The 22284-nt window shown below is 34.3% G+C and overlaps 1 protein-coding gene across 9 annotated transcripts in view; it reads right to left on the bottom strand.

The window, feature by feature from the left end:
• LRP1B (LDL receptor related protein 1B) overlaps nucleotides 1–22284 on the bottom strand; it is a 666036-nt gene that overhangs the window by 30607 nt on the left and 613145 nt on the right. For all 9 annotated transcript variants that reach the window (XM_068687099.1, XM_068687103.1, XM_068687100.1 and 6 more), the window contains 6 exons: nucleotides 17935–18158; nucleotides 17518–17624; nucleotides 14936–15052; nucleotides 13300–13473; nucleotides 12640–12765; nucleotides 7303–7467 (listed from right to left, as the gene is read on the bottom strand). In XM_068687099.1, the coding sequence (XP_068543200.1) occupies nucleotides 7303–7467; nucleotides 12640–12765; nucleotides 13300–13473; nucleotides 14936–15052; nucleotides 17518–17624; nucleotides 17935–18158 (913 nt within the window). The remainder of the gene's footprint in view (nucleotides 1–7302; nucleotides 7468–12639; nucleotides 12766–13299; nucleotides 13474–14935; nucleotides 15053–17517; nucleotides 17625–17934; nucleotides 18159–22284) is intronic.

Here is a 22284-nt window from a genome sequence, read left to right as displayed (position 1 = left end):
CTAGCATATTAATCCTAAGAAAAAAAAAATCTGTTTTTGACTACCTATGTTGAAAAATCTTGTTCGTAGTCAAGGAGGACAAAATAGCAACATATTTTCAACATCTCACATGAAAATGTTCCAATTCGAAAGCTGTAATAATAATACCTAGAAAACAAGAAGCACATCTTTTTGTTCAGGATTTCTCCACACTCAATGCATTACAGTGAACAGGCACACTTTGTGATTTACTATTCCTAACCCAATTTTTGGATAAACTGAATTTCTTACTACATGTGAGAAAGTAGCAAGTGGATGTTTGCTACTTGCATCCCCATACCAAGGGATGAACTCCCCATATCAGTGGGTATTTTCTATTTGAAGTAATTATAAATAATAATTCTACACAAATGAATTGCAGCCAAATAATAATTAAGGGAGGACTGACAGGACACATAAAACAAATAGCAAAAAACTATAATGACATTTATTTGAGTAAGCAATGTACTTGTCACTATTCTCTGAAGATTCTATCTATAGTCTCCTCTCTCAAAAAAATATAAAGTTTTAATCTTAACTGTGAAACTGATGAAACACAAAAAAAAAAAAAAAAAAACTGTTTTTTTTTTCCAAAAATTTTGCACATAATTTAGCAAGTTAAATAACAATGCCTTATGCTGACCCTGAGATATATGATGTTGGTTTTGGCAGTAGGACATGACCAAAACATGAAACTTTTGCCATAAAGATGAAATGTAGTTTCCCCCTTTCTTGCAAAAAGAAAACAAAACAATAACAACAGAAACACATCTGTAAGAAGCTGTCAAAGACCCAAATTTTAAAATGTTCAATTAGCACAGAGGCTGTAGTTACCCCTAGTCTCCTGATTCAATTTGATATATAATAGCAAACTGCTTTTCAAATTATCTTAAAAAATAGCTAATTAATATTTTAGTGCATTGTTCCTGTAATATCTAGGTGATTTATTTCATGTATCTAGTCATATATCCAAAAATCCTATTTGAATTTATTTTGTAATGAACAAAGCTGTAGGGCAAACATTTTTGATTCATGCTATTACCTAGACCACAGAGAAATATTCTGCATTTGATATGACCACATAAGATATTCTGCTTGCCTTTTTAAGAAATAAAGTACAGCCTTTTGTTTTAGGAAAATAAACACCATTTTTGTAAGCTTTTTATTATTTTTTTTTTTTTCAAAAAATTAGATCATCTAGATTAATGTCTGCACCAAGACATAGGTAATTTATTTCTTTTTGTCCATGGTAAATTCCCTACCAGCAATATGTGTATTCTATTCGTTATGTACAATCTATTTAATTTGCATATTTCACTTGCTGTCACTATTAAAACAATGTGGCACACCAGCCTACTATAAGTAATATTATGTCCTCTAGAGTAGTTATCAGCAGTTTGTGGGAATCACAATAATTCATTTCTCTGATGCTGATGAACCATAATTAGCTTTACTGAACCAACAGTACTGGAGAGAAGCTGTATTACACTACATAATTAGTAGCTGAGCTGATTGGGATCAATCCCAATAGATATGTATTCTCTCCATGTTGTGAAAAAAAAGGAGAAAAGAACCATCCCAAAATGCATTATTGTAGTCTTAAAGGCTGCTCTTTCCAAGGTTGTTTGTGGGACCCCTGGATCAGCTGCACACCAGAACCCCCAGTAAACCATGCATCCTTCCTGTACGTTCCCCTGTCCTGGCTACAAAAAGATGTACGTGTGTTGTGCTTTAAGCTCTTGGGAAGCTCAGCACCACACAGCTGTATGCTCACTGCCCACCCCTTACCCACAGTGGGTTGAGATGAAGGCAATTGGAAAGAAAAGGAAATGAGAATAATAGTAATGATGATAAAACAAGGTACAAAGCAATCGTTCACTGCCTCCTGACTGATGCCCAGCCAGCTCCTGAGCAGAGGCAGCCCCACCCCAGCCAACTCTTCCAGTGTTATTGCTGAGGGATGTCCCTTTGGGCTGCCTGGCTCAGCTGTCCTGGCTGTGACCCTCCCAGCCTTTGGGGGACCCCCAGCCCCTGGCTGGCAGGGCAGCATGAGAAGCTGAGCAGTCCTTGGCTCTGGGTGAGCCCTGCTCTGTAGCAGCTGAAACATCACTGTATTATCACTGTTATTTTCATCAAAAATCTGAAACACAGCATTGCATGAGCCTCTATGAAGAAAATTAATTCTGTCCCAGCCAAAACCAGGACAGTACGCCCCTTGGAAGCTTCCCAGTTTGAACTACTGGGACTGACCAGACATTATCAAAGAACTTGTTTACTTTGCTAGTGTTTCCAGTATGCACCATCACGTCCCCAAACCATCTTGTTTTGTTTACATTACAGAACATAAAATAAAAACTGCTTTATATATATACATAGAAACATATGTTTAGTCAATTTTTGTTTAGTGGAAATAACAAATTTTTACTTGCTTTCATACAAACACCATGGTTCTATGTGGTTAAATATAAACTTTGAACCATAAATATAGTAAAAAAGATTTATCTAATTTTGTGAACTAGTTAAATGTTGGTATTGTGTTCAAGACACGTAAAATTTTGATCCAACATTTTTACCTTTAACTGTAAGTAAAAAGGAAGTGTGTTTTTTATGGTAACATTTTTTTTTTTTCCAAATTCCCATTAATTTGGTATTGGAAAGTGTTCATTATTATATCCAAACTTTTAATTACACGTCTCAGATGTGTACTTTTAATTAACTGATGACATTTTCTTTGTTCAATTTTTGTAGTTCAATACAACTGTCATAAACTTATAAATTTTAATTAAAGCTGCCCCAATCTCTAGCTATATAATGTTCACATAGGAATTTGCCAAAAGGCTTAGCAGTAAGTAAACCAACAGTGAATAATCCCTGAATTGCCAGTGGGATTTGTTTAACAAATTAACATTTGTGTGCAGATAATGAGGTTCTACAATTTACCACATCTAGCAAAGATTTAGCACAATCATGTTTTAAAAAATGAGTAATACTCTGCAATTTACTTAATTGGTTATCACATTCCTATTATATATTAGGTAGTGAAAGAGAGCAGAATTTACACATTCGCTAGAACACACATATTTGCCAAAAGTGTATTTTATATGCTGTGTCATTCCATTTTTATTGGAAAATGATGAAAGATCTGTTTTCAGGATGTATCTACCTTGGTTTTCTAGCAAGAATCCAACAACAAAGAAACTTCCCAAGTCCTACAGAAACCTCACAACAGCTGGGCTCCTGCAGAAGTTCATTTTCCTGTGAGGCTTCTGGGCAAACACCAGCAGCATGCACCCGAACCAGCTTCTTTCAAGTCAGAAGGCATGCACCACAGCAACTTGGATGAGCAAACACCACATCAAGTGGTCCAGATTTCGTCTCCGGCAACACAAAATTCACAGGGGCACTTCCATAAGCCCATTGTGGCAGAAATAACAGACAGCAACTGACTCCTTTAAACTGGGAAATGGTGGAAATAGAGCTGCTAAGTGGTCCCTGTGTACCCTACCCTGACTCCCGCTCAGCATGCTGATGGCCTGCAGCTGCCTCTGCTCACACCAGTGCTAGCCCTGTGGCACACGCTCTGCAGCTCTGCCCTGGAAATTTCCTCACAGTCCCTCAGCTTTCCAAAGGGTATGCGTGTAGAACAACACTTGTAGATTGACTCCATCGAGGCTATTTGAGTTAGATAATATAAGAAAATCAATAAGGGCAATCAGAGCTTCTACAAAAGACAGATTAAAGCAAGCTGAAGTTATCATGGGTCATTTATATTTTGTGGGTAGGATCTAGATTGGCACTAGCACACATGTGCCTGTTGCAGCTTCCAAAGGAAAATGCTGCATCATTTTGAACAAAAAGAAAAAAAAAAAAAAAGGAAAAAAAAAGAAAAAGACAAAGGTGAAATGTGTTTGCAGCAGTTAGCAGGACAGTTTGATGTTTGATGAGCCAGTTGTGTCATGGATCAAAAGCTGCATTAGGAGGAACTTTTTGGGAACATGGTATGCACAGATAGGATCAGAGTAGTGAAACAAAATGATACTGAGCTGACTTAAAATAGAAATTTTACACTTTCCAGATGTAAAAGAATTCTCTACACATGCAAACAAAAATAAACAGCATGTACCATACTTCTTGCTAGCGGACAGGTCAGCCTGGGAGGAAGTAACACTGGAAATCTGGGCATAATATAATGCCTACTTTAAAGTTCTGCAGCCATGAATGAATAGTGGAGGAAATCCTGTAATAAAGAACCTATGTGTTGCAATGTGCAAGGATAAACTAACATGCCCACTAACAACTCTCATATGAACCTGATGAGGCAGATCAGCTCTGCCTGGAAGGCTGATATGATGAGAAGGAAGTAAGTGAATGCTGCTCTGCTTCAGATTTCACACCCTCAGTCCAAAATGTGAATGGTATATGCAGCCCTTGCAGCTAAAAGTGCATTGACTGAATTCAGTGACTCAGTAACATGTTTAGCATAGTAGTATATCCAGCAGGAAAGAAGAAACAGTTGATGCAAAAAAAAAAAAAAAAAAAAAGGAATTAAGCTTTGTTGAGTTAATAAATTGCAGTTTTCAATGTCTTAAGGGCATCCAGTTTAGCTTCCCTCTGTAAAATATATAATGGCTTTAGTATACCATGGATTAGATTAAACGAGGACATGGGGACATCTCACTGACGTGTTAGTTTGTTTCAGGAAAACACAATTTATTGTCTGATATAGATAAGAAATATAGTCTGATAAGAAATAGAGATTTCTTCCTAATAGAATATTTACAGGGTCCAGGGGCAAGGCATGCAAGGAAAATGAGGTGTGGATCAATTTGAAAGTTTTATCTGGAATGCTGGATGGAGTCACTTTGATTTAGAAAGATATATGGTCTTCCATTTCTTCCATGTCTCCAGCACATGAAAGTTATGGCACAGGCTTCAAGGCATGGCTATTCTCATGAATTGGACATGGCAGATGGGAAATCTGGTTAACTTGAAATATGATTATTAAAAATTAAATGAAACTTGGAAAGTGGACTTTCCAAGCAGAATACTACTCCTATAAGCAGGTATGCCCAGTAAGAGTCATCAGAAATTTTGACATCATAAGGACATGGGAGTCAGATGCTCTCTTTTTGCTTACAAATAGAAGCTGCAATTTTAATGGCCAGGTCTCCGTTAGTAATGAGCAGGAATGGTTCTGTGCTGGTCTTAGCTAATAAAGGCTTGGCATGCTTTGGCTAATTTTGGTACAGTAAACTTGTGATGCAGTTAAAGGCTCAGATTCCCAAAATCAGGCAACTGAACATTGAAATGTGGATTGTGGTGACATCCAAGCTGGCTCTCGTGATATGTTTTTGATACAGGCATGTAATCCTGTTTGAGACCAAAAGAAATAAGAACAACGTCTGCATCTCCAGGCCCTCTATAGCAGATGGGACCATGATTAACAATTCAGCATAAGTATATTGTATAATACACTCATATCTCTCATTTACTCACTGGTGACCAAATGTACTACACTAATTATTTCAGCAAGACTGAGAGATTTCAGATGCTGGATTTAATAGGAAAAAAATATTCAAAATCCAGGTTACAGAATAGCTGTGTGAGCACAACAACTGCTAGCTGCCTGGTAAAGAAAGCACAAGTTGCTGCAGGTGAGTGAGCCCTATGGCTACTGCCAACTGCCAAAAGAAAAGGAAAGGAAAACCCCAAGGTCCGGGATTCAGAACTGAGCTGTGCCACAGGAGCTAAGTTACTAGTTATATACAGCCTTTTAACCCCACAGAAGTATCAATTAAATGCGTGACATTTAAAGATGTGGGAGTAAACATCCTCTCTTCAGACAACAGCGAAGTTCTGCACATCATTTAAATCACCCATGACTGTCTTTCATTCACTTGCATGTCCTCACTAAACGTGTATTGATCTCACTAAATTGATACAAATCTCTGTTTATCATTTGTGTCAGTAGTTCCATTAGCTGTTAGAAGCAGTTTCAAGTACAATTAATCAACTTCAAGTTGACTGTACAAGTAATTCTTATTTTCTAATATTTAGCCATTATTAGTAATATTAACTATGAAAAACATTATTAATCCTCAAACACTCAGAACTGAAAAATCATTTGTTTAGCATACAACAAAATACTCGGTTTGGATTCACTTGGATTTTTGCTACCATATGTCTGTAAATCAGAAGAGGATCCACAGAAGCCAGTATAGTAAGTGAAACTGAATTACTGAACTATATAAGCTAAATTAGTAAGGAATGTTGAGGAAAGCATTAAGATGTAAGCCCCCCTCTATCACAGAGACTAAGATTAATTCTGCATTACAGGGGAGTCCATTTGGTTGTGTTAAACAGTCACAAACTCCTTTTATATGGTCCAATGCCTCTATTTTCCTTTCAGTAACGAGGATGTTGGTCATTTCAACACAAAGGAGAAAATGATTCTACTTCAGCTTCTAAGAAGAGACTAGACATCAAACTCTTCCTCCTCCAGCTGTCCTGTTTTTAATAAAATATTTATATGTTCCTTGGAACAGGAAATAGAATTCATCTGCTTTCTCACATAATTACTAAATTTTAGAGTACTTCTTAACACACTTTCCCTTTCTAGCCCAAACAGTGTTTAATTGAAGCATACAACCTCGAATGTCCTACATGTTAGGGACACGGATCAATTCCCAAATATGCACATTTTGACAGTTAGGAAAATCTCTCTTGAGATAAGAAATGTGATTTCAAATTTCTTCAGGCAAACAAAGGATTTTAATTCTGATCAACCAGTTCTTCTGGAGAATTAGATGAGGAAAATGCCTATTTTGTGAAGTCCAGTAAGATACAGGGAAAATCTAAGTCGCACCACTTTGTAGCTTAAAGAAACAACTCAACATGTATGCCCAGTAGCACCTAAGACTTTAGAGAGAGAATTGAGATACAGAGAGAGCAACAAGAAGATGTGTGGGACTTTTCCAGATGTGATTTGACTTGACCTTACAATTTACAATTCCCTTTTCACATCTCAGTATGTGTTTTTACACTGAATACTTACATGCTTGCTTTTGTGGGATGTAGTTTAGTTTTGTCAAAATACTGAGATACATGAAAGAAAAGCACTATTCATTATAAAGTATATGTGTAGTATATGCTGCTATATTTCATAGAATGTAAGCACAAACAAAGGAAAGAAGTTACAAAGATTAAGAAATCACAAGCTAGACACATATCAAACATTTAAATTACAGTAGGTATAATAATATAAAGCTGCACATAAATATTTACCAAGGAGAGAGGCTCCACAGGTTCCTCCGTTCTGGCAGTAATTGTAGCAATGGTTGGTTTCACACCTTTCACCTGAGTAACTAGGCCAGCAGTGACATCGGGGATCCCCCTTCTCATTTATAATGCACTTTCCTCCATTTTCACAGGTTAGTTTGCAGGTATCATCTGCAGCAAGAGCACACAACTGTTTTCAACAATTCCATTTCGTGTAACTGGCAAAACAGAGTCTTTCGTATTTTAAATGGAACTACCGATCTCTGTCAGTGTGGAAAATGAATATATATATATATATATATATATCACTTAGAAGACCTTGAGCCCCCACTGGAAAGGCTGTTAAGATTTCCAGAGGCAGTGGGAGCTATACAGCAGGGCTGGAGGCTGGTATTGTACCAATGTACTGGCATGGGCACATCTACTTGGCAGCTGTGCTTCATCAAAATGATGGGACAGGAAAACTGACCTCCTGAGGACAGCAGTTATTATGAATTCTTGTTTGAAGTTATCGTTCTTAGTTTAAGAAATGAAAAAATGAATTTTGGTTTCATCTGGGGGATCTCAGAAAACTTCCCTGTCTTCTGGTAACCTCAGCATGAAGTGGTTTGCCTTTTCCTATTTGATTTTTTTTAATCTCTTTTCCACTCTTTTAACTAACACCCTTCTTAACTAAATTTTATCCAAAATATTTAAAAGGAAACTACTCAACCTTTAAATCCTTCTCATAAATTGATGTTTGCATACTAACTTGTTGCTCTTAAACTGATCTCAGATATATTATTTTCTCGGCTGATTATTACACTTCTCTCAAATTAAGCTGAAACTAGACAACAAATCTCAAAGTTCCTGTGGAGGACTGAGTGGCACTACATTACTTCAGGTGTTTACAGTAACAATAATAAATACCATATGTTCTTCATTTTTTGGTATCTACCCTAGATATGTTCATCTACTGTAACAAAGCTACTTTGTACTTGGAAGTTTGAAGATGCCTCAGTATTTTATTTATTTAGGTGGTTCATTAAATCCTTTGATGTTCCATGAACCATTCTTCAGTGACTCATTAGAGAAGTTGTTTAAATGGATAATGTGGCATAACTTATTGGAGAAAAGGTCTATTTTTGTTTTGCTTATCTTATCTGTTTTACTTATCATTAGTCATGAGTTTATAGAGCAGAGCTTAGTAAAAACTGAGCAATACCAAAGTACAGACAAGCGCTGATTTTTATGAACCTTTCTGATTGCACATTAAAAACATCAGTTATAGTTCTCTTCTAGACCAATTCTGCAGAGTTAAGATGCAAAATTTGAAAAAAAAACCAAAACAATTATGACAGACATTATTAATTCAACAGAAAAATAAAATATCATAAAGCATATTTATAAGAATGAAATATGGACCACAAACTTCAAAGTTACTGTAATCACACCAAGAAATACATGCCTTCATATTTTCAGGAAAATATACTGAACCAAAAATTGCCCACAGTAATTCTAATCCAATTGCCTTTCAAAAATTTAGGTATTCATGTCTTAGACAGTTTAAATGCAACATATGTTAAAACTTGATGCAGTGGTCAGTGGTTGACCTGGAAAAACATAAAAGTTGTTAAATTCTCCATCATAACAAGATTACTAAAATTTGCTGCTGGCTTTGTTCTCTATCCAACACTTCAAATTCAAGAGTTTAAATAAAATTCTGATATGAAATGAAGAAAAGTTGCTACAATACTTTTGGACTCTAAATAAACAACAAACTAGGACTGGAAGATGTAATGGATAAGCGAGTTTAAAGATACTATGTTAGACTTTAACAGTATAGGGCTTTTAATGCTGCTGTTTTGTTGTCTGAAAGTAAATACAAGAGTCAAATTACTCTTGCTGATTCACATCAGCCAAGTACAAAAGAGGATCAGATGCCTTTGTGTGCGAGACAAGAGCAGAACGATCCCATAGGAGAAAACAGGAAGAAAAAAACAATACAGGAGAGAAACACAGAAGAATTTTTATAAAAAGCTGCACACTCTTAATTTGAATTAGTGAATAAAGGCCCCAGGATAAAAGAGCTGAGAACATCTGTAATATGCATTCACTTCTGGAACAAAGCAACGTAAAATAAATCAGAAATCTGGAGTCAATTCAATACTAGTCAGTGCTAGCAGGAACTTGGACTCAAAGACCTCTCAGCTGTTCTTTTCAGTTCTGAAATGTCAGAAGTAAATAATTTCACTTGTTATAGTACTTCCAGTCTAGCTACTGAATCTATCTAACATGAAAAAATGTAAAGGGTTACAGGTCATATAATTTTATATATTTTCTTCTAGCCTGGTTATTTATTCTTCAGCTGCCTTGATTTGTCTAATCAATCTTAATACATCTTCAATAAAGAACAGAATAACTTTGATTTGTGGTTTTTCTTATGTTTTTTCTTCCTAATATGACTATATGACAGAAAAATTAATGAATTTATGGCCTATTTGTGCTCTTTGCCTCTTTCCTCTAACTGAAAGTAAAATCTTACACAGAAGAAACACTGAAAAAGCAGCAATACAAAGCATTCTGAATCTCACTGATATTTTTTCCTTCACTTGTCCAATTTTTTTTATGTGATCCATCTCTCTCCCTCAGTCACACACATACACATTTTTCATTGGCATTTCTATAACAACCTTTTCTTTCTTGAGAAAAATGTATCTTACTTTTTGCTATTTTTATTCCTCTGAAATATCCACTAGCCAGCTAAATGGAGAGATGAGGCACATGGTTAATGAATGACAGTCATTGGCACAAGAAGTTTCCCTTCCAATAGTGGAAAATAATCATCTCATGGGGCAGAAAAGTATTTGTTCTTGACTATCCCAAAGAGAAGTGCATAACTCATACTTTCCTGAGCTGAATGCACCTATTAAGGAGAAAGTAGAGTTCAAATGTTATGCTAAGGTTGTGCAAATTTTTCTGTCCCTGCAGATGAGAGTCTTAATGTCTGTTAGATTATTAGAACAAGTTGTAACCTCTGAAATTTGTCTGAACGCTGTATGGAAGACCTTGATTTCCCTTCAGATTATTTTTTTTATTATTTAAAAAATCCATTTGGTTTAAAACCCTAGGTGGAAGTGAAAGGGCTAAGAAAAGGATGCACAGTGAGAAGAAACTAACACCTGCTGTAATTTAACCCATTTTCTTCTGTTCTGGGATATATCATTCTCGATGGTATACCTTTCTATAAATACAGAACATAGTTATGTAATCAAATATTTTTTCAAACCAAAAGCAGAATTCTGTGTTTTACACTGTTCTATTTGGTATCTAAACAATCTGAAAGCAGGGCAGAAATCAGAAGCTAGCATATGGATTGCCATAACTTTTGCTAGTACAGCTTCCTGAGGCAGAATTCGTGGATGAAGAAGAAGGCATACAGGGATTAACCTCTACGTCCCCAGCCACAGCACTCGATCTACCTGCAGTTTGTGTGCGCAGTGGGTAAGCCTTCACAGAAATGTGCTGAAGGCAACAATGTGATAAAGTAATGTTTCATCTCTCTTCAGAAGCAATGTCAGATCTGAGTCTTTACAACTTTTTTCTCAGGCATTTCATCCAGTCAAGACAGCATAAATATTCCCTTCTTAAAATGAAAAGTGATAAATATTCACCCCCAGAATACTGAACTCATGGAAGCATTCCATTACTTTTGCTCATTCAGCTGTGATACACACTGTCTTCCTCCAGTGCAAGTCTCTACATTTCCAACCTCTCGGTACATATTTAGCATCACTGTTGTACAGACAATTAGATACAATGAACCTGATGGTTTCAAATTAAGTAGTCTCTCAGAAATATAAAGAGGTACTCTACCAATATGAAATCGAAAGAGTAGCTTCTAAATTGAAAAAGTTAGGCCTGCTACAGTCAAGAAATGTATCACAGAAAAAAAACGTGCTCAGTCAGTCATAATCTGCTTGGGAAAAGAGAGATGGAAGCTTATCTAAGAACACACATGAAATCACTTTCATTTTATTATCAAACCATTCTGAATGATACAACACATGCGTTGCAATAACTCTAGCTTTAGAATGCCAAATTAAGCCCCCAAACTGTTTTTCATCCGTTGCAAGAGATGTTGGTAAAACAGCTGTCTGGAGCAATCTGGATTTAGTCTTACAGAAAGCCAATTTATAATTCTTCACATAGTACTTATGAAGAAAAATCAATCCACTGAATCAAGACTTTTGTAGAAAGGCAATTCTATTATGCAGAATTTCAAGACTTACCTCAATTTTCTTTGGTTAAAAAATCAACAACAATCCAATGAAACAGAATTTGAGTCAATTTGGGGCTATAGTCACAAGAAATAGAGCAAGAGCCTTAAAGTGGTTAGACAGCTAAGTAGTAACTATGGGTCATTGAAAATAATTTTTAGATTGTACTGTATCATCAGAAAAATAAATTGTATTGAAGCATTTCTGGCTTCCGATAACAAATCAAAAGTAGCCAGGTAGAAATGTTTCCATCTCAGATGAACAAAGAGCTGATACTTGGAGGGACAGCAATTGCAGATTCTCCCTGAAGACAAAGGGTTTTTAAATAGATCTGTCTTAAAAGTTACAGATCTTGTATAGTATACTAATGCTTTCTATCACTGACTTCTCAAACACAAAAGAAACCCTATCCTGTGAGATCTAGAACCTTTTAAAATCCAAGCTGGTTAGGAATTCATTTCAACTACATTAGGATTAGCCTTATATATTATATGCATATATATATATAATATATATGGAGAGATATAGAGAGAGCAAGAATTCAGTATCTATTTTACCATGAAATCTATTTTCTTCTGTTTTGATTTTAAGGATTATTAGATATTACCAAAAAAGGTCATTTTAGATAAAAATATTTCAGTTGTTTTTTTCTTCTTTTCCTTTTACTTCAAACTCATTATAATTTGCTATGTTGTTCTTACTGCCTTTTAACCATTGTTGCAGTCTAAGCAGAGTTGTTTCCTGAGGGTCTTTTATTTTTTTCTCATGAATGTCTCTTGTTTAATTTGAAATCCAAAACGCTTCTGACCTTTTCAAACCTCTTTTGGTCAAAATGTATGCACGTTCATTTTCCAATATAATTTTGTATCAAACCAGCTGGAAAGCTAATTTTTTATTTTGATGAATATAAACAATTTTCTGAATCAGGCATTATGCGTCTTCATATTTAGTTTCCATTTCAAATATGTAATACTTATGATGAATAACATAACAAAACTCTGACTCACAGACAGGCTAAACTCTTGCTATAAAAAAATTGACCATTTCTTTATTTCCTGCTTCTCACACAGTTTTCAATACCTACCTAAAAGGCTCTGATCAATGCATGTTCCGTTAACCAATGATTTTCCTTCCGGACAAGCACATGATGCACCAGATGGGTTGAGTAAACAGATGAATTCGCATGTCAGACCCAAACATGGATTAGGCACTGTTTCAGAAGAGAAAATATTTTTAAAATACATTTTTTGTATTTGGTATTTTTTTTTTCTTTCTTTGTTTTTGTTTTAGAATTATACTGTGTTAGAGAACTGGGAAGAAATAATCACAAAATTCTGATACACTTCCAGTTTCTAGAATACCAACAGCCTGAAAACAGTAAGCATTCACTCAAATTGCAGTATAAGATTCAGGCCATGATAGAATTTACTCCAGTAACAAGAAACATATTGGTAATATGCAGTAAAAACCCTAATTTGTATTCAGCTCTTTTCTAATTTTTTTATATTCCATTCACAATGTGGGTATACAAGGCAGGCATTTGTCTAATATCTCTTCAAATGAAAGAAAAGGGATCAAAACCTAAATTTAACTTATATAAAGAAATATAACTAAATCTATTTTCACTATGTACAGCCAAGATATGTTTTACTTTTCTACAGGTGATGGTTACTTTTAGGTTTTTGTTTATTTTCCTGAGATGCACTTCCCAAATATTTAGTCTTAAGTAATTATGCTTACTCACAGTCCATTTGTTTGTAGCGATGAAAAATCAAGGCACTTTTTGCTTTATCAACATCCACACTTAGGTATTCCACAAGGCTCTTGCCAAATTTGTGTACTCTAAATGCACCATTTTTAGGACCTGCTCCATATATGTAATCCTCAAAAACGTCAATTCTATGTGGATGCAGTAAACCTTAAATAAAAATAATACACATAGATATATATTCATATACAAAGAGTAAACAGCTTTATTTTAATAATAACTTAAATTGAATTGCAATTACAAGTTAAAAGGCATTATTATTCAGCATGTGCAGTTTTTACCCACAAAGATTGCCTTTTAAAAAGCAATCTTCTTAAAACGAATTATTTCCATACTACCAGCAACTAAATGTGTAGCATTCCACACAGTTCAACCTCAGAAAATGGTTGAACATTGAGAAGAAGGGAAACCCTACAAGAAAGACCAGCTGATTAAAGACTACCTTTTATACTACACATATTTTAATTCATAATGATGGTAAATTAATGCAAAATAAAATGCAAAGCCTCTACCAATTCCTCATTTTTAGCAGCTAGTGTTTTCCAGAAGCCTCTGGTGAATTCCAGACCACTCTCTCTCTCACCAGATATAATAACATCCCAGATGAAAATCCAATACCAACTGGCAACTAAGCATTCCTCAGCGTGCTTTCACATCTTTTAAGTCTTTAATGTTCTGAATTTCTACTAAAATTTCATAAAATAATATTACATATATCATCAAATTATTAAAAAGCCAACATGCAATTGATTAAAGGCAAAGTTCGCTTGATCAGAATCTCTTCTTCTGAAAGAAGCCTTCCCAACTGACATTCTTTTAGTAGAATTCTGTGATTGTTAACTGACTGGAAAACCAAATTATTTTTTTTTCTTCCAAACTGACTCTGGTCAGATGTCATCACAGTCTACAACTTCCTCATGAAGGGGAGTGGAGAGGCAGATGCTGATCTTTTCTCTCTGGTGACCAGCCAGCAATAGGACCTAAGGGAAGGGTTTGAAGCTGTGACAGCGGAGGTTCAAAATGGAGATCAGGAAAAGGTTCTTCACTGAGAGGGTGGTTGGGCAATGGAACAGGCTCCCCAGGGAAATGGTCACAGCACCAACCCTGCCAGAGTTCAAGAAGCATTTGGACAATGCTCTCAGACACATGGTCTGATTTTCTCTGTGGTCCTTGAAAATCAAGAGTTGGACTCAATGATCCTTGTCGGTCCCCTCCAGCTCAGATAGTCTATGGATCTATGAACTTTACAATTCCTATGCAATGCCAAAAGCTCCAGTTTCTAACCAGTCAAGGTCCTCCTGTTGTAATGTAAATTCAAATGAGGCCACACAAATATTTCTCACAATTGCATTTAACAGTAACTAAGCTAACTAATAGGTAACAATCTTGGAAATATGCACATATAATTCTGTATTTGTTTTCCTAAAGTAACTTCATTAGATTACTTAAAACTTAAACACATATTTCTTCTGATAATATATAAAGTATTAGCTACAAAAAGCAATGAATATTAGTTCTTAAAAGCGAATGCTTTTTTCTTACATAGTTTCTCAGTATAGTAAAATTTTTGCCCAATAAAACAGAAATCATGTTACCTAAATCCTCTTCATACCTTGTTTAGTGCTCACGGACACAACTGAATCAGAACCATCAAAAAGAACACTTCCAATAACAGATAGTTCAAAATCAGCCCAGAACAAACGCTGACTGAACTGATCAACTACAAGACCTGAAAAGAAAAAAAAAAAAAGTTCAACCAAGTATACAGAGGTTGAATTTTTTTATTAAATATACAGTTTTCTATCATTCATATTCCAGTGATAAAGATGACAAGGAAAATACAGGCTTGGAAACCAAGGAACAAAATATAGTAACTGCAGCTTAAACCTTCCTTGAGCCAACTGATTTCTTTTACTTTCTTAAACTTGCACATCCAAGTCAGTACCTCAGCAAGGTACTGGATATCTACCAAGTGGGAATATAAACATAGGATCTAATCCTGTCATTTTCTCTATCAACAAAAAATCTCTTTTGTTAATAGATTTCTAACCAATAGCTTTCTAACCTAGTGTGACTGCATGTTAGGATCTATAATGCATTCACATTTGATGTTGTATGCTGAATCTATACTGTTTCTACAAATGTATATATAGCTATGTAATCGTTACCAACAAAACTTCATACATACATGTAGTAATTATTACAGAACTAAAAATAAGATTGTTTTAATTAAATTAGATTGAAAGTGTTGCAAGAATTAAACAGCAATATCCACAAATGTGTTTACACCCATATATATGGAAAGAGAGCAAAAGTGAGAGAGTGAGAGTACAAACAAGAATCAAAGACGGAGAACGATGTGATTACTCAGCCTCTAGGCAATAATGAAATAGTTAAATCGAGCAGTCCATGTTACTCCAGGGGATGCTTAAATGATTAATGTCATTTTAAGTCATGTCAAAAGTTTCAACCTGTGACAATATTTGAAGCATAAAAGAATTTAATTCAGAGCTCCTAAAGATGTAGTGTATTTTTAATAAGAATGGGAAAAGTATTTTTCTTCCTAGTTATGTAAGTAGGTAAGTCAGAAAAAAAATAAAAAATACATCAAAAGAAATTATACGTAACAGCAAAAGTTCTCTTCTTAAGGTCATAAATTAATCAGCTACAGATAGATGAGAGGAAGTAGAGGATGTGCAATGCACAGACCAGTGAAATATGTTTCTATTTGCAATTCTGTTAAAGAAAAAGTTTTTAAAAGAAACACTAGAATTCAGACATACAGTTAAAGAGAATAATTTCTGGTTAAATATCACAATGTGTCAACTCTGTGTGTTATAAGGTACTTGTAACAGAGAATATTTTAGAAATAATCCCCAGTCCAGTCCCCAGCTTAAAATTATTTTTTTTGCATTTTAGTAGTACTGAAATATCAAAAAAAGTCCTCTGTGATTCTTTCACTATATCAGAGATAACACAAAGTGAAAAAAAATATATATTTTTTAGAACTGGATTTAAAGATCTGTGTATCTGGCGTGTTCACAATGTTTTATCAAAGAAGCTCAGCAAAAAATAAGCAAGAGTTCTGATAAACTAAATTATGATCTCTTTCAATCCTAATAATCAAAATCTACTTACTGAATTTATTACTGACTATATATTATTGTATTTCAAATTTGCCTAGAAAGGAGCATTAGCTTCTTCTCCTCAGAGCTTTTCTTATCACGGATATAATACCTTAAGTTGTTATATTTCAATCTAATCATGTCAATAAAGGAAGGGTATGACCTTTGTGGGGTGAGTGTAATTTGCATATTCAACTCCATAAACCCACCTCAGCTAGGGACTTACAAGTCTATTAAAATATTACTACTTGTGGTGGAGATAGTGTCAGCTTATAACTGATGTTTAGATAGTAACCTCTAGAAAGAAGCCTGTATTTCAATAGATATGCATAGCAAAGTTGGACAACTTTGGACAACAATTTGCAATACAATAATAACAAATTATCATTGTATGCCTGAAGAAACATCAAATATTGCATGAGAAAATGGGTTGCAAACACATTGTTTGTGGTTTCAAGACAGGATGCTGATATTTAAGAGAGAACCACTTCATTATTGATTTATCACTTCCTTTGTCAAAAAAAATTACTTTTATCCTGACAATGGCGTCTTAATGGTAATTCACAAGATCTCAACATGCATTGTCAAGCTTCAAAATGCTTCTGTAAAATACTGAGATAATGAAGTTGTTGCTTCTGTGAACACCTAAAACCTCATTTTATATTATTTTGCAGCGTATTCAGGAAACTAACTGTAATAGGCTGTAAGACTTCACACACAGTCTTAGAAAACATGTTTCTCTGCTAACTGATGTTCCCTTAATTGATTTTGCTTGTCAAGTGTTATTGAACAAATCATTTTTTTAAACTGATTTTATATAGTCCTCTGGTACTGCTTGATAAAATTAACCAGTTAAGCTTTGTTACAAAAGTTTAAGTCATATCAAGATGCATTGTTTGAAAAAAATACCTAAATTTTTTTATTAGTAGCTGCACATCAATATCCTGAATATATATGAAAGAGTATACAATAAATATATATTTGCAAACTGAGAAATGAGAATTCAGACAAAAAGTCCACAATGAATTGGAAATGCCATGTAATTAAGAAGAATGGATAAGGTGCATACCTGTAGGTCTTTGTAAATTCTTTTGAACCAATATCCTCCTCAGTGTACCATCCATAGATGATTCCTCTATATGAGAGCGATCCCCAATAACCGTCCAGTACATCATCCTAAAAGCATTACATTAAAAAAAAAAAAGAGAGAGAGAGAAGAAAAAAGATAGAAGCCTATACTAAACCTCAGAACACTTTATAGATACTAATTTTTTTTCTTTTTTTTTTTTTTTTTTTTGGTGAGCAACCTACCTGAAAGATGGGAGGTAGCTCACCCTGATTTACATAAAAGTAATCTGAGTTGGCAAGGTTAAGTAAATGACTTGGAAAAGTCATAGATATCCACATTAGTGGATATCATTTTGTTTCTCTTCATTTGCATTGCTGTTTGAATTACAAAAACAGAGTAATGTTGAAACATACATACCCCTTTTTAGGATTTACAGCAATTGCATATGGTTCTCCTGCGATACTCGTTAGGAGTCTTGTACAGTTAGGTCCATTCAATTGACCTACATTGATGGAATATCTCAGACTAGTCCAATGAGTTGTATAGTAGCTGAACCAATGCATTCTGGAATGATCGGTCCAGTAAATATTTCCAGCAATCCAGTCAACAGCAATACCCCTAGGTCTTTTGAATTCTGGACACTAAAAGGAACAGATGTTAAAGTCAGATTTAATGAAATGATCGTTCACAGCAGCTGTATAGTCACAGATTTGTATTGGCAAGGAACATTTAGCTTTAACATGAAAAAATTAAAACACTTCAATGCAAACGCAGGCTCCACCTGTAGGAGTAAAAGCAGTGGAACCAGGCTGCTCACAGTTCTACTCAACAAAGAACAAGGCAATGGTTCAAAACAACTGTTTCATCAAGTCTTGGGCTACCTAAATTATGAAAACAGCACTTAGGCATGAGATACATGAACTACTAATGCTGAAGTAAATAAATGTTGCATATCGAAATTCCAAACAAAAGGAGAAGAAAAAAACAAGATTATGCATTTATTATACTCTATGAAAACCAAGCTATGCAATGCAATCCCAACCTAACCCTCCTCATTGGAAATGTTTTTTGAGACCATTCCGAGTTATGGCACCTCAGGAGTCTGCCAAGGAAAAATAAAATCACTACATTCAAAACACTGCAAAAAAAATACCTTTGTATTCTGCCCAATATTGGTATGCAGTAGTAAAGAAGCTATTGAAGCACTTTTCCTCCCTTGCTGTTAATTGTGCTCCACCATCAATTAAAACTAGAGCTATTCAGCTTCATTTACAAGAGTCTTGACTGATTACATCTTTGAGATTATAAACCATCATATCTGGTTTCTATGAAATCATATCTGTATTATGATTCCACAGATTAAAGACTAGATCCTAAAATACGGTCCTAAGGGACCATATCATACTGTGAACTGGAGATACATATGAAGAATATTTACTGAAATTTACTAAAATTCCTGAAGAGAGAAGTAAAATCTATAAAATAGAACTACCCAATTATTTCTTATATGAATGATATATATCAACAAAAATTAATACTTGCACAAACTAAATACATGTAACAATTGTATACTGGTTTACATATAATTATATCAAGTTAAGCTATGAACAAAAAAATTCTATTATTTGACAAATGCAGAAACAGAATGCTAGTAAACTAAGTAACTGAAATCAGTAAACTGAAATCAGTAAAGAAAACCATAAAATAACTTTTTTCCTTGGGTATCCTTAATACCACAAAGACATTTGTAGACTTTTTTTTTTCATCATAAAATAAAGGTCATTTCAATCTCTAGGTGAAGTAATAAGACGTGCAATGGTGAATTTAGATAGCCCGTTGTTTGTAAAACTTTAATCCTGCAAAAATGTCATAGAATACACATTATAAATGTAAAGAGAACCCTGACTTCCTATTTAGATGAATATTAAACCAACAAAATCAACCACCAAATTTACAAATCAGTACTTCTTTAAAACACAGGTCATAGTAGTTTTTTTTAGTTAAGATCATAAATCATAAATCTTTTTACAAAATGACGATACAAGCAGGATATGCTTTCAGAAATACTCTTTTAAGAGTATTTCTGAAAATACTCTTGCAATAACCTGAATGCAACATCCTTTTTTTTTTTTTTTTTTTACTTCTTAAGTAACTTCTGGAACAACGTTGGGTTGCTTACTAACACTGACCTTTCCTCAATCTCAACTATACAGGAGAAGTGAAATTCCAGCAATGCTGGATTCATATTAAAGATCAAATTAACAAGGAGATAACCATAAGAAATGGAAAGCAGACATCTGGTATAACAGCTTAAAAGGAGAGAATAAAAAAAACTAGCTGATGCTACTGCCATTTAATTCTCAGTTGTTTTCATTAAGTCTCAGCCTAGCTATATCATGTTTCTCATGTCTTATGCAACTTCTTGTGCTGTCTAAGAAAATTACTTATTGTAAATGAGCTTTTACCTAAATAGGTTATTTGGATTATGTTAATTTTAAAGAATGATTTTTGCATACAGAATAAGGATGAAAATATAGGAACAAAATCTTATTTTCTACAGTTCTTTTAGCCCACTCTGATGCTGAATATAATTTACTACAACTTATTAGAAAATCTGGGATTTGAAGCCTGATAACCTTTTATAACATGTTAGTTTCTGCACATCTACTGAACATGTCAGACTGACCATTTTTTATCTGAATTGTTGCCTATTGTAAAACATCTTTTAAAGGTACATAAATAAATAAAGCTATAGTAACAACTTGGATTTGGAAATAGTTTTGATATAATGATAGATTACATTTAGAAATCAATCTCTGAAGCTGAATTTGATTGGAAGAAGTTTATGTTACACATACAGCAGGAATTCATCACCATGCAGTGCTCAGCATTTTAACAAGAAAAGACAAATTAAAAATATAAGTTCTATCATAAGTACATATGAAGAAGTATTTTTGCTGTTTTCTTTAGAGATGTTTTTGGTATTGCATTTCTGTAGAAAAAGAGTAAGAGAATGATTTATTGCTTTTTTTTTTTTTTTAAATGTATCTTGATTAAAAATAATATATTATCCAATAATAGATAGCAATAAAAATAAATTAGAAAAGATGATACTTGAAAATTCTTAGTCTTTCACTTCTGAAAACAGAAAATTTCCTTAACGGATGAGCATCCCAGTAGATGCAAGTATTTACCAAACCACTGTTTGTGTTACATAAGTAGGATCATTTAAATAACATATCTGTCTGATCCCAGAGAGGCTCTCCTAAGGTCATAATTAAACATCATCCATACAGAGCTGCCACTTTAATGTAAAGCCATAACTTAATGCTGTTACCTTTAAGAATAGTAAAAACATTCTGATGATCAGCACAACTAAAAAAGAAGCAGAAAACCTGTTACTGTTCCAATCAGTTAACAGCTGAAAAGACCAGTGTAGATATTCCTTAAATATTCCTTGAGCCTGGATATCTGCTATTGTCATCAAGCATTTGCACAGGAGCTCTCCTGTACTAACGGTATCATGGTGTGTACTGGAACATCTCAGTGTATGGATCTGAGCAGGATTTTTTTTTTTTTTAATAGTATTTCTTAGCCCTTCTGCATAATTAGTATACTGTGAGGTAAAAATACCCAGGTCAGTTCCAGTAACCTCATGAAACACATAAGTCATGGAAAATATTTGTGAGGGTAATCCGGGAAGTTTTTGTAAACCAAACTTTATCATTTTATAGATTTCAAACTACTGTCTGCAGACTTAGATACCACCTTTACTTCATATAAGGTGCATTAAAAGAACGTATTTAAGCTATGGTACATTTTAGCTGGGGTTAGTAGAACATTTAAACCATTTTTCCATTTAAAGCAATGGACTGAGTTCCCCATGACCTGGGGAAAAGTTGGGAGTACATGGGTAGATAGCTATATCGGAGGAGTGGTTAAGGGCCCTTGTTAAGCTCTCAGAACAGTGAGCCTGGAGCAAGCTGCTAATATACTGATTAAATACATTACAAAACCTATGTTTTTCTTCCTATTATACAGTACAATTATTTTAATGTTCAGCTTTGTGTTCTCTTCCATGAAAAAACAGCACTTGAGTTTAAGTGGCAAATCACTGTGTTGAATATTCACCTCAGATAACATATATCCTCTCTCAAAGGATTATACCAGTAAACAGCTGCACCAGTTATCACCAATTCACTTAAATGAACTTGAAGAATGTAATCCTCTTCTGTATCTGCCAATAAACTCTTCAGAGTTGATATTTACTATTTCCTTTAATGCTTCAATTTATGCCAAGTTTAAACCCCTTTTCACAGAAAAATAAGAGATACTCAAAGCTGTTCTCTGAGGAAGGCTCTTGATATGCTAATTCCATAGAGCAATTTCAGTTGAGATGTATTTTCTGCATTAATGCAATTACCTGAAAATGCAGGTGAGTTTGTTCAAGTTTGCCATCCTGATTTACATATCAAAGTCTAGATATAGAAGTTAACAATGTAACCTTTGAAAACTTATCCATTAAAAACTTGAGTTAAGTATAAGAAATTTTCAAGCTTTTCAAAATCAAAATTTAAGTGACAGTGCTAAAGCAACACTATAAATTAATTAAATCACTGATCTGCTACATATATGGCAATAGTATTTGAGTATTAATGAGATAATTTTCGGAAAATATTCTGTAGAGGTTAAAGCAGTGAGAAATAAATGCTTCACAAATACAAATGCAAGGCGGTTAGAATTAGATAATCTTTAATGTCCCTTCCA

Source organism: Anas acuta, chromosome 6 (genome assembly GCF_963932015.1).
Source record: "Anas acuta chromosome 6, bAnaAcu1.1, whole genome shotgun sequence".
NCBI classification, from domain to species: domain Eukaryota; kingdom Metazoa; phylum Chordata; class Aves; order Anseriformes; family Anatidae; genus Anas; species Anas acuta.
This window is presented reverse-complemented; position numbering and strand designations above follow the sequence as displayed.